The 13,505-nt window shown below is 43.9% G+C and overlaps 1 protein-coding gene across 1 annotated transcript in view; it reads right to left on the bottom strand.

Annotated features, from left to right (window-relative positions):
• Nucleotides 1-13,172, bottom strand: part of DDAH1 (dimethylarginine dimethylaminohydrolase 1) — a 201,395-nt gene extending 188,223 nt beyond the window's left edge. Inside the window, exon 1 of the mRNA XM_030205495.1 lies at nucleotides 11,902-13,172. Coding sequence (XP_030061355.1) covers nucleotides 11,902-12,201 — 300 coding nt within the window. The 5' untranslated portion in view covers nucleotides 12,202-13,172. The remainder of the gene's footprint in view (nucleotides 1-11,901) is intronic.
• Between the last annotated feature and the right edge of the window lie 333 nt (nucleotides 13,173-13,505).

Here is a 13,505-nt window from a genome sequence, read left to right on the forward strand (position 1 = left end):
TCACATCCATTAGTAGCTCTTCTGTGTATCATGGTGATGGGATTATTGACACCTAAAGGGCTAAATTCTATACATGGCGCCTGAAAAATCTACAAGTAAAAAAAATATGCCTAGGCGTATTCTCTAAAGAATGCCTAAAGTTTAAAGAATAGGCTTAAATTTCCATGCGGTATATAGAATATGCTGAGCGCCTCTCTGTGGGACCAAATTTAGTAGCGGCCATTTACGCCATATTTTACTTGGCGTAAATCTCGAAGCCTAAATTAGGCATAGAATGGGTGCATTTTCCAACATCATGCATAGATTTTAGAAATGCCCATACCCCACCCATCACCACACCCCCCTTTTCAACTGTGCAACTTAGAATTTAGCTGCACCACATTACAGAATGTACTTAGCAAGTTGTGCATGTAAATCGTAATTAATGCCAATTAGTGCTGATAATTACTTGTTAACATCCAATTGACAGTGCTGATTTGTAAGATATGACATTTAGAATCTAATCCTTATGAAACTTCTTCTGCTTGTTTAGGTTAATATGGACTTTCCCCAGGATTGCAATATGGTATGTTTACAAGATGGAGGACCATAGAGATAGAATGCTTAGCTGGTGTAACTGGGAAGTATGGATGCATCAGGACATTCCAGGACCTTCAGAAACAATTTGACCTGCCAGGAATTTTTTTGCCTACTTACAACATAAGCATTATTTAATCTCACTTGAGGGAAAATTTGTTGGAAGAGCCAGTGGTTGGCTTATCATAACATTTTTTGGTGACCCTAAATTCTTGTTTTCCTTCTCTCAATGAGATTTTGGAAAAACTAGCACAGAAATGGAAAATGGCTCATAATGTGGATCTGTCCTCAAAATTATTGGAGGTGAGGTTGAAGGATATGCCTTCACTGTCAGGGAATGTGATAACCCAGGAGACCCAATAAGGTCCTGATGCAGCCCCATATCTTCCAGTGCCATGACTCTCCACTCTGCTTGAAATATAGGGCAGTTGAAGGTACACTGGGCCAAAATGATTGGTCACGCCCTAGCATCCAAAGATTTCAGTCTGGAATACTTCAATACCTGACCACTTTAATGGGAGTATACATATCCCTACAGGTGGAAATACTTTTGTTTGATGACTGCTCAGGAATTTAATGGACCAATAAATGGGCAAAACTTTATTTAGGAAGGGAAATGAACCTTCACACAGTGGACCATGGAGACCCCGCTATCTTTGACCCAATGGAGCACAGCCATGCACATTTTGGTGGACATGGACAAGATTATGGCTACAGTTTGGAAGCTGAGTCATGGGGATTTATTTTCTGAAAATATGGGGTGTGTATTTGGACTCTTTGTTGCACAGGGCAAGGAGCTCTGCACTCAGTTTATAGACAGTTCAGTAAACGGATATATATATATTGTGATAAACACAGTGCCTGCCCTTACATGAGGAGGCCGCCAGAGGGCGCTCTCCCATGGAAAACCTAAAAATGCCCATTCTGGCCACTAGAGGGAGCCCAAGGGTATAGTCCATGGTAGTGACCAGAAGGAACAGAAAGGGGGTGCTCGTGGCATAGGACCTGTACTTCCCTGGGGAGGCCACCAGGGGGACTCTCTGAGTGGAAGCTGGAAAGGTGGAGAGAGTTCTGGGTGCACACCTTTCTGGAAGCAGGGGGAGAGGCCTAAAGAGAGGTGGGATGGATTATTGGGCACCCTATAAAAGCCTCCTCTAAGCCTAGGGAGGAGAGAGAAGATGGGGGGGGGGGGGGGGGGGGGGACCTGCAACACCCAGAACTGGAGAATTATAAGCCAGGGACTGAAGAAAGAGGCTGGCTGAAGTAGAGCTCAAGAGAGAGATCAGGAGAAAATTCCCTCCAAAGGCAAAGAGGTACTTACCTGGTGGGGGGTCAGGCAATGGATATGATTGTTATGCACAATTGCAACTGAGACAGAACTAACAGCCGTGGGGTGGAGGATAGGACCGTAAGGTTAAGGTGAATAAAGAAGGTCCTATCCAGGGGAGGAGGCTGTTACACCCTGAGACCCAGATGTCCCCAGTAAATGGTCTCAGGGGTGAATCGCAGTAACAGATTAATAGTGGGCAAGCCAGGTTCCCACAAGACTGTAACCTAGCTAATAAACTGAATTTACATGCAACCTGCTAATTTGCATATGTTTGCAAGCAGAGGAAGCTGTGAGATCTTCCAGAGAAGGGTGACCTGGGGGCCCCACCAGAAGAACTGGTAAGGTGGGTCGGTTACCAGGTGATACAGCGGGGAGGCCGGGCCAGGACTGCAGGTTAAGGAAGAGGTCACCCTGAGGGAAAGGGGAGGACCAAACCTAGAGGCCTGAATGAATGTAGTCACAGAGAAGTCTGGTTTTAAGGTGGTTCCCTGAGGCAAAAGGCTGGTGAGGCCAGGCAGGAGCCACTAGAGGGCCAATACACACCAGAGAGCGCCCCTGTGGGGGTTACAAAGGGCACTATCCCAGATGGGACCTTGTTGTTGAATAACCCCCTGAAGACAAGGACACCAGAGAATCCCTGCTACCCTTGACAGTTGAATAACAGTGACTGAAAGTTGAAACCAAGGGAAGAGCAGAGGGTTGGTGGGACCCAGGCAATAATTGTATCCCCAGGGAAGGGTGCAGAAAGGCCCACTGACTACAGGCGGGTTCTGGGGGACTAGAGAACTCAAAGTGCAGCTGAGGGGAAAAGGCATCAGTCTCCAGAGGAGGTCTCTTGTGTGGGTGAAGACAGACAGCACGGAGAGGTGCAGGTCGAGAGCAGACAGCACGGAGAGGTGCTTGCTGACAAGTTTTTACAATATATATATATATACCATTGTGGATTAGTTTCCTTCTTCCTTTCCAGAAAGCATAGGGGTGGGGGGTGGGGGGTGGGCACAGAGGTCAGGTTTGGGGGGGAAGAAAGGGTAAATGCTCACTCCTTGATTCAACTCATATGATGTGGTATGTATAAGAAACACTATGTGCCATGCTACTTTTATGGCTGGAATGTTGATTTCCTCAAAAAACAAAGCTAGCAGTTCCGTAGTGTCTATATTGAATAGGGGGAAAAGTCTCAACTGCTGCGGCAACAAATCACGATCATTGATTGCACGAAGAAAAAAGTCATCATAGACTGAAAAAACCCCGTAAATTGGTTTTAATTATTTTAGATCTATTCATGCATCACATCCTCGTATATCAAAATCTTTTATGGAGTCCAAAGATTAGATAAACAATTGAACTTATCTTTCTATCATGAACTCCAGCTTGCGTGTTGATTCCAACGGTCCCGTTTCGCTATTCTTCTTCAGGGAACCATACCGCAAGACATCTGTTAGTTGCTAATGCTTCATGCTGGAGAACTCATTCATCCACTGACACTACGGAACTGCTAGTTTTGTTTTTTGAGGATATCAATATCAGCAAGCAGTAATTTTGATCTGTGTGTGGAATGTTGATTAACAACTTAGGGGTCCTTTTACCAAGCAGTGGCACATGGATTTGCCGTGCGCGAGGCCTCCTTTTACCGTCACCAGTAAAAAGACTTTTTAATGGAAATGGTGCTGCTATAAGTGTAACACTTGCCATGCGGCCATTTCCAGGGGAAGTCTTTACCGCCTCCTATTTAGGAAGCGGTAAGGGTTCCCACGCTATACCAGCGGTATCTGGTAAGCTCCCAATGCTAAAAAATTAAAAATAATGTTTTGGAGCTGGAAATACTGCATGGTAGACTGTGGCTTTGACAAAAGGGCCCCTATATAAAAATGAAATTTATAAAGAGCATTCTCATTACATTACATTACAATTGAGTCTTAGATTCCGCCAGTACCTTATCAGTTCTAGGTGGATTACAAGAATAAGAGACTAGATCCACACATCTAGGAATAATAATGATGCAAAACAAATAATAAAAAGAACAGCAAATATAAAACCAATAATGCATCATTCGTTACCTGACAAACCTTATTTATGAAACAGATATGTTTTTAGTTTTTTACCAGCTGCATTGGAAGGCATACAGCACTGAAAGGGTTCTAAAAACACTAAAAATACCCCAAAGCAGTGGTGTACCAAGGGGGGGGGGGCGGTGGGGGCAGTCCACCCCAGGTGCACGCCGCTGGGGGGTGCCGCGGTGCGCGGCTGTCAGCTGAGTTCGCTAACTTCGCTGCAGCTCCCTCTGCCCCGGAACAGGTTACTTCCTGTTCTGGCCGGGGCAGAGGGAGCTGCAGCGAAGTTAGCGAACTCAGCTGACAGCCGCGCACCGTGGCACCCCCCCCCCCAGCGGCGTGCACCCGGGGGGGTGTCATTTCGCCGGCGGGGGGGCGCATCAGCGATCCGCCCCGGGTGTCATGCTGGCTAGGATCGCCACTGCCCCAAAGCAAGATCTAGAAAGAGCATCTTTCACTGCAAACCAGTATTTTAGGTGTATTTCACTTGAGTGACAGCACCTACCAGGGAGGGTCTATCTGTCTCTCTGTCTATCTACAGGTAGGCCTGGGTTTGTTTTTGCATGAGCAAGGAAACCCATGCATAAACAACAGAACAGGAGCAGGAAGCCCCAGGCTCAAAACAGAACACAATTCAGAGTGGCAGCAGCATATCTTTTGGTGTACCAGCAGGGACCCAACCCCTGCCAGGTGAAGATGAGGTTTCCTGAGTTGGTACATATAGGGGTGGACTGGTGGGACCCAAACCTCACTGACTGAAAAACTATACTTACTGCTGTAGTGCAGAAATCAATAGAGTGGTGAAGATCCACTCCTATTGGCTGAAAAGAAAACAATTTCCTGAGTTAAGAACATTATAACATAAGTATTGCTATACTGGGACAGCCTGAAGGTCCATAAAGCCCAGCATCCTGTTTCCAAAAGTGGCCAATCCAAGTTACAAGTACCTGGCAAGATCCCAAAACAATACATTTTATGCTGCCTAATAAGCAGTGGATTTTCCCCATGTCCATTTTATTTTATTTATTTATTTATTTATTTATTTGTAGCATTTGTACCGCACATTTTCCCACCTATTTGCAGGCTCAATGTGGCTTACATAGTACCATCAAAGACGTTTGCCCAGTCGGTGGATAACAAATACAAAGTTGTATAGTGATCGTATGAGGTATAAGTGGAGGGTCGGAATGGATGAAGATTGCGTGATGTCCTGTTCGATCATAGTCATGCTGTGTTGGTAGGTGAAGAGGGTTACGTGGGGTCGTTGGGGTAGGCCTTTTTGAAGAGGTTGGTTTTTAGTGATTTCCTGAAGTTCAAGTGGTCGTGGATTGTTTTCACAGCTTTTGGGAGCCCATTCCATAGTTCTGCGCTTATATAGGAGAAGCCGGCTGCGTAAGTTGTTTTGTATTTCAGTCCTTCGCAATTTGGGTAGTGTAGGTTTAGGTAGGATCTTGACGATCTGACTTTGTTTCTTATTGGTAAGTCTATAAGGTCTGTCATGTATACTGGGACTACGCCGTACATGATTTTGTGGACTAAGGTGCAGATTTTGAAGATGATCCGTTCTTTGATTGGGAGCCAATGCAACTTTTCTCGGAGGGGTTTAGCACTTTCAAAGTGTGTTTTGCTGAACATCAGCCTGGCTGCTGTATTTTGGGGGTCTGGAGTTTTTTTATGAGTTGTTCTTTTAATAATGGTTTATGGACTTTTAGGAAGCTATCCAAACCTTTTTAAAACCCTGCTAAGCTAACTGCTTTTACTACATTCTCTGGCAACAAATTCCAGAATTTAATTACACAAAGAGTGAAGAGATATTTTCTCTGATTCATTTTAAATGTACTACTTTGTAGCCTCATTGCGTGCCCCCTAGTCCTAGTATTTTTGAAAAGACTAACAAGCGGTTCACACTGGAACACATAGGGGTGGGCTGGTGGGAGCCCACTGCAGTAATGCAGAAATCAGTAGAGTGGTGAGAATCCACCCTATTGGCTAAAAAGGAGAAGTTTCTTCAGCAATGCGTACAGGAGCAGGTTAGCAGGGTCTCAACTGTCCACCAGCTGAACAGAAGGAAGCAGTTCCCACAGGGTGGAGGAGCTTCCTGCCACAAAAATAAGGTGAGAGGAAAGCTGCGGTGGAGTAAATGCAAAGGAAACCAAAAGTAAGGAGGTAGAGCAAAGGGGAAATATTATGAAGAGGATGGGGGATGACTGCAAGGGGGTGGGAGCGCAGGGCCAAGGGAGGGCAAGTACAAGGAAAAAGGGGGATAAAGGTGTTAAGAATATACTACGAGAAGAGAGAGCTAGAAAACACCCAACAGAAACATTTCAAGTGTGGAAGAGTACATGACCCACCCATACATACCTTTCACTCAAACACACTCAGCCACCCTTCCCACTCACGTGGACCAAAAACACATGCACCCCTCCTGGCAGACAACCTAATCACATATATATAAGCACCCCACCCACTCACGCACCACTTTCCATCAAGTTACTTCATACCCATGCAGTGTCACACTCGGATACACCCTCCACCCACACAATGAAATGCACTTATTTGCAATGCTTCTAGCATACACTTTACAGCTTATTTTTAATTTTTTTTTTCTCAGTGCGGCTGGAGTCTAGGATTATTTTCTTCTCTATAATAAAGGAACAAAATAACTATAAAATCTGATTTTAATGACTGCTATTCCCATCTCCTCAGTAGCTCCACTAAATTATATGCACTCAACTGGAGGTAAATGGCCAGAAGAATTACTGGTATACACAAACAGAATCCAGAGAAGGAGGTCATAGGAAGGGAAGGCTGGAAGACAAGGAGTCACCTCATTCACTTCACTTTCTTTTTTCTCCCCCCCCCCCCCCCCCCTTTGTCAGCTCCTCTCCTTTTCTCACCACCCTGTTTTATCAACCCTGCACATCACTGAAGACAGCTGAATATACAAGGTGATTTGAGGAATTTTAGGATTTAAAAGTATTGTTTACAGGCAGTGGAATGGGGTGGGCCACTGAGGTCTTGGCCATGCCAATATTTTGTCCCTGAAAAAGGTGTTCCGTCCCTTGATATCCTTGATATATACGTGTTAAACCCATTCAGTGGATTCAAAGTGTGAGATAACAAACAAATGGGTCTAGAGTTTTGATGTATTCAACAACAAAGCTAAACAGCTCTCTAAATCAAATTAAAACAAGTTAGAAAGTGTACATGCGCAGTGTGGCACAGTAGTGCAGTGCTGGCAGACTCAGGCTTCTCTATGTCAGCAATTTCACTATGGACTGGTTTGGTGAAATGTGTCCAGGTTTGTATGTGCAGGGTGTGGGTGCCTTGGTAGTGTATATGTAATGTGTATGTGGGTGGTAAGATGTGTAAATTTATGTCCATGGGGAGAATGTAGCTATGCTGGGGGGGGGACCTGTTTCTGTGGATAGAATATCGTACTGTCTATGTGTACATATGTTTCTGTTCAGTCATGTGTACATGTGTCTATGTGTACGTGTATGCATGTGTGTCCCTGTGCACAGGGATGGTTGTATGTGTCTGTTCTTAAAGATTGTAATCTGTATGTGTGTGCATATATGTTTGCACAAGGATGGGGGGTAGGTTTGTGTGTGTCCATGGGGGTAGTGGTGGGTATATGTATGCCTGGGGCTACAACATAGTAACATAGTAACATAGTAGATGACGGCAGAAAAAGACCTGCACGGTCCATCCAGTCTGCCCAACAAGATAACTCATATTTGCTGCTTTTTGTATATACCCTACTTTGATTTGTACCTTTGCTCTTCAGGGCACAGACCGTATAAGTCTGCCCAGCACTATCCTCACCTCCCAACCATCAGCCCTGCCTCCCAACCACCGGCTCTGGCACAGACCGTACAAGTCTGTCCAGCACTATCCCCGCCTCCCAACCACCAGCCCCGCCTCCCGATCTTGACTAAGAAAGACCGTTGGTGAAAAAAATGACTGCCAAGTCTACGCTCCAAGGCTCTTGAGGCAGACACACATAGGCCGAAACATGGTACCATGTCGAGTCAGTCTCAAGAAACACCCACAACTGTTGCCTGGAGTCCCGAGTCTGCCTCCGAAGAGCCCGATCCAGTTCCCACTCTTTGCATCTTAATTGCATATAGTATTAAACAGTCAGATACCTCACGGACACGCATCAAATATGGAGAAAAAGACCTCAGTGACCTCCCCGCAACACGCAGGTATTCCAGCTTAATCAAAAGCACCATAATTGCGCAAAAAAAATCTCTGTGTACTTTCTCTGTCCCAGCATTCAAAAAAATAGTTCAGATAAAGTTTTTCCTGTCATTCAATAATCAGGCACATTAGATACTGAAAGCAGAACTTAAGATTTTAAATTATCTCCAAAGCCACTTTCAGTTTCTGAGCCATCAAACTAAATGAAGAGAGCTGGAAGCGTCCGCAAAAGAGCTTATGGAGTTTTTTTGACCAATTATGGTGGTTTCGTTTTAAGGTGAAATATCTGCGTTCTGCGAAACGGCCACCAAGGTCCCCTTCTCCATGTTTTAATTTATATTTAATACATGCCCATGAGGTACCTGTTTAACACTACATACAGACAGGGTGCCAGTCACCACAAACGACCCAGAAGTTGACTACCTGGGCTCAGCGCCGACCGCAGGAGGCAGCCCGGCTACCTCCCACGGTCTGGACATCGGGCCTATTATATACAGGTACTTCCTCTGTCCCAACATGAACGTTTCTGTGCATTTACCACTGTGTGTATTATATGGCTAAGACTATGTGCACAGGGGAAGGGTCTGTACATGGGAGGGGCATAGGTATATGTATTTGTGCACACAGGGGGTGAGTGTTTGCATGGAGTAGGATGTCGAAGTGTATGGGGGAATGTCGACCATTCTCTCTTCTCCTTTCCTTCCCCACCCCACCCCACATTCTCCTCAATTCTGCCAATCCCCATCCTTCCTCTCTCCCTCCCTCCTTCTCCATAGTCTCCATGTCCTCCTTCTCTAGCCCTCTTCTTTTCTACTCCAATCCCTGCCTCTTCCTAAACCTACTTTTAAACCTGCTCTGCAGCTGCCCATAGGCTCATTTGTGCCAGTGGTGTGGTACTGGCTCCCCACCATCCACCCTCTTCTTGCACCACCGTCACTGACAGCTCTCAAGACACAGGCTCCCTACCACCATCCCTTTATTTCACTGCTACTACAGGTCTAATTGTTTGGGGTGATGGGGCCAGAGATCCCTGCCACTCTTCTCGCCACTTCTAGCCTCAAAACATCAGGTGGCAAGGTCTGGATTCCCTGCCACCCTACCACTTCTGCTGCTACCAGCTTGACGTCAACCTGCACCCTCATAGTCCCCTCCACGGAAGCTGCATCTACTGGTAAGGATTTGGGACTCTCGACAGTATGAGGTTCCTTCATCGCCACCAGGAGAAAGTGGAGACCCTAACAGCATCCATTTTGCTCAAAGCCACTTTAATTACCCTTTTATCAAATGACGTCTTAATTGTGGAAGCTCCATACACTTCTGCAATGAAAACTTCAAGACAGACAGACAGACAGACATGCCCTCAAGAAAAAATAAGTGAAACACACCTAAAAAATAAGGCAGGAGTTGAACAATTAAATGTTATATTACTATCAGAGTGGTAACATATGACAAATATTATTCATTTTATTTCCTTAACAGCCCTGTCCTCTTTTGTTTCAGGAGTGAATATTGTAATATTTTTTACTGGCTGTATTATTTATTCTTCAGTATGCATCGTGTACATGCATAACTGGAGTGACATGCATCATGAACAGTATTGCTTTACAATTATAACTAATTATGAGCTTTTTTTTTTGCTACATTTGTACCCCACACTTTTTCCCACTCATGGCAGGCTCAATGCAGCAGGCAATGGAGGGTTAAGTGACTTGCCCAGAGTCACAAGGAGCTGCCTGTGCTGGGAATTGAACTCAGTTCCTCACTTCCCCAGGACCAAAGTCCACCACCCTAACCACTAGGCCACTCCTCCACTGTTTTAAATATAACACTCTGTAGTTCTGGTGTACTTTCTGTAGTACTCTGCAGTTTCCTGTCTTATCAAAATTGTCCTATGCCTCATCTGCTTATCCTACTACTACTTAACATTTCTAGAGCGCTACCTGGGTTACGCAGCGCTGTACAGTTTAACAAAGAAGGATAGTCCCTGCTCAAAGGAGCTTACAATCTAAAGGACGAAATGTCAAGTTGAGGCATGTCAAGTTGGGGCAGTCTAGATTTCCTGAATAGAGGTATAGTGGTTAGGTGCCGAAGGCAACATTGAAGAGGTGGGCTTTGAGCAAGGATTTGAAGATGGGCAGGGAGGGGGCCTGGCGTATGGGCTCAGGGAGTTTGTTCCAAGCATGGGGTGAGGCGAGGCAGAAAGGTTGAAAAACATTTCCCTCTGGAGAGCAAGCTTGTCAAACCTGCATACCAGGCTTGCACCGGTGTACACTCTGCACCCAGAAAAGCGTTCTCTCATGACTGTCCAGAGGTGTGACGCAGAGGCCTCACAGGGTGTTTCTTTCTTACTTTGGGTTTGACTCGCACCCATAACAAAATGTAAGAATATTTGGCCCTAAAAGTCTAACTAGGAGAGTGAATAAAGCAGAATCACAGCTAAAGCGAAAACAGGAATAATCTAACATTCTGTGGCATTTTCAGGTTTGGTCAATAAATGAAAATGAAACAGGTGTTTAACAGGAATACTTTAAAATGATTAGATAAGAATCTAATTTCTATGACCTGTAAGCCATACAATCACAAATGACTTATAAGGCTCATTTTCAAAGTGCACAGACTTACTAAGTTATATAGGTCACGTAACTTGTGCTTTGAAAATGAGCACCATAATATGTCTCCTAGACAGGTTTATTCTTGTCATCCTCCATTGCTTTTCAAGTAAACAACATTGAAGTTTCCAAATGTTAAGCATTGCTACAAGACATGAATAGTTTAAAAACAAAATTTATTACAGAACAATCTCTAGCAAGAGGCCATGACGTGCATGTTTGTGTACTCCTGAAGTTAAGGTTATATGTACCTCTGCAATATGATTGAGGCCCAACATTATTTTGATACCTACATGTATGTTTTCTAGGCAAACAAATATGAAAAGAACTGCAGAGCAACTTTTTTTTTTTTGTTGCTAAAAACAGTTTGGGTTTAGATGTATAAGTTTAATGGGAAGTTACTTGTTTCAATTTTGGGTTCATAAGTTTTCTGGAAACATTATTTCAGCTTCTAGCTTTAGATACTAGTCTAAAAATGTGGTTGCTGTACTTTGGTTCAGGAGACAATTGTATACACAGATAGTCAAATCAAGTGCTTAAGTGATATTTCCTGTATATGTCATGTCTTCAAAGTGTTGGAAGTTACAAAGATCACTCTGCAAAGGATTTGGGATTTTTTTTTTAAATCACATGTGCTGATTCCTTGTTGTCTGGGATTTTTTTTTTTTAAATCACATATGAGTAAACAACATTGCTCTTGTTTCTACAACAGCTCTAGGGTACTATGCCTGGAGTTCATGAGCAGCGTCTGAAATATGAGACCCTCCCCATGTCTGTCCCTCTCTGTCCATTCCTCTCAACAACCTGCCATACCTTTTTATAACCAACATCTCTGAGCATTCTTATTTAGCACAAGAAAAAGAAAATCCCCTGTAAATGCATTCACAGGGTAAACAGGAGTGGAATTTAATATGAAAATACACAAAATGGAAAAAGCCTAATGCAAAATATGTAAATCCTCTAGGTACTAATGCACAAAACTAAACTCAAATATAGCTTACATGTACATTTGCAACAGACTCTCTGGGATGAAAAGGATGGTAACCATAATGAAAAGCTATTTCTAACTGCTCCATAGGCTGCAGATCCTCCCCCTTGTTTGTTTGCACAGACTGTGCCTTTACAATACCTCTTTCCTTCTGCTTGGTGCTCCTGGTCTGGTGATCAGAGCTGTTTCTTCACACACCACAGCCACGTCCTCTACGAATGGACAGTCTGGGAGGCTCTCATCCCCCGGCAGTTCTATCACCTGCAGCCCCAGTTTACTCTTCAACACCCCAACGTACACTTCATGCTCCCTCTGGGCCCGGCCAAGGTCCACTTCTGTCCCTTTCTCCTGCCTCAGAGCCTGTTGAGCCAGGGAATTGGGCATGGCCCGGACTATGGCATGGGTGCATTTGCCGAAGCTTGACATGATCAGCCCAGCCATGGTGTGAGAGGCAGAGATCTGTGTGTGACACGCTGGAAAAGCCTTTTCAAGATCAACTGCAGCACAAAGAGAAAGACACTTGATTGACAGATTCCTGATGCTAAATCGCCAAATCGCCTTTGCAGCCAGAAGAGAGGAATCAGGATTGATTTTCTATCGGGCAATACTCTAGACGTAAACCAGCTCCCACCGCAAAGATGTAAGTCATTTTCTGATTGGTCACGTTAAGTGGCTCCTGATTGGGCACTGTACAGGTTTTTTTTTTTTTCTGACTGGCCAGAATGATCTTCCCAGTCCGTGTACCCTCTCTCTCTCCCTTACAGCTAATGTGAAAAGTGCTTCTCTGCCTTAGGGATACAATTCCCTGCCAAGTGCCAAATATACATCCTCCTTCTGTCACTATTGCTAACTATGTGTCCAAGAGCCTTCCATATCATATTACTAGACATTTATACATAACTAATTATGGGAAAGATAACGTATTAGAAGAGGAACTTTCCTGAACGGGCTTTAAAAAGTTGCCTTTTACCCAGTAAGGTGTTGATCGAAGCAGACATTTTGTTTGCTCTGGTTAAATATTTAACGAACTGTTAACATTTTGGAGGCAAGATTATTGTGAAGAAACTTGAAAACAAAAGGTGTGGTAATTAAATGTATGCAGGTTAATTTACATAAAATCAAAACACCTCTGTGATCTAAATTTGCCCTTTTCCTTTGCCCCAAAAGACAAAACAGAAGGATTTCAGACAGCATATTGGAATTCGCAGAGGTTTCTTTATTAAGCTGCTTGAAGACGTGTACAGAAAAGTAGAAAGTTAATGTTTATGGTGCAACTTTGCTGTTTCTGTCTCCTCCACAGTGGCTCTTTGATTGACTGGTAGTTTTTTTTTTTTTTTAATGGTTTGAAAGAGTTGACATCCTGGAACAGAGACCAAGAACTAAGGACTAGATTCTATATATGGTGCCTAAAAAATTGGCACGGAAAAAATACACCTAAATTTAGGCATAGTTTTATAGAATATTTCTAAATTTCTGAGTGGTTTATAAAATACACCTAGTGCCTATCTGCATGACTAAATGTCATGCAGCCTGAAAATTCTCGGAGTTACAATCGACCGTAATCTCACACTAGATGTTTCACTCAATGTGGAAGCTCAAACGAGTGAAACCTTTTTTCCCCGAGGGAAATATTTTGCAACTTGGTACAATCCATGGTACTAAGCCATCTAGATTACTGTAATGGAATCTATGCAGGATGTAAAGAACAAATCATAAAGAAATTCCAAACTGCTCAAAACACAGCA

Source organism: Microcaecilia unicolor, chromosome 6 (assembly GCF_901765095.1).
Source record: "Microcaecilia unicolor chromosome 6, aMicUni1.1, whole genome shotgun sequence".
In the NCBI taxonomy this organism is placed as follows: domain Eukaryota; kingdom Metazoa; phylum Chordata; class Amphibia; order Gymnophiona; family Siphonopidae; genus Microcaecilia; species Microcaecilia unicolor.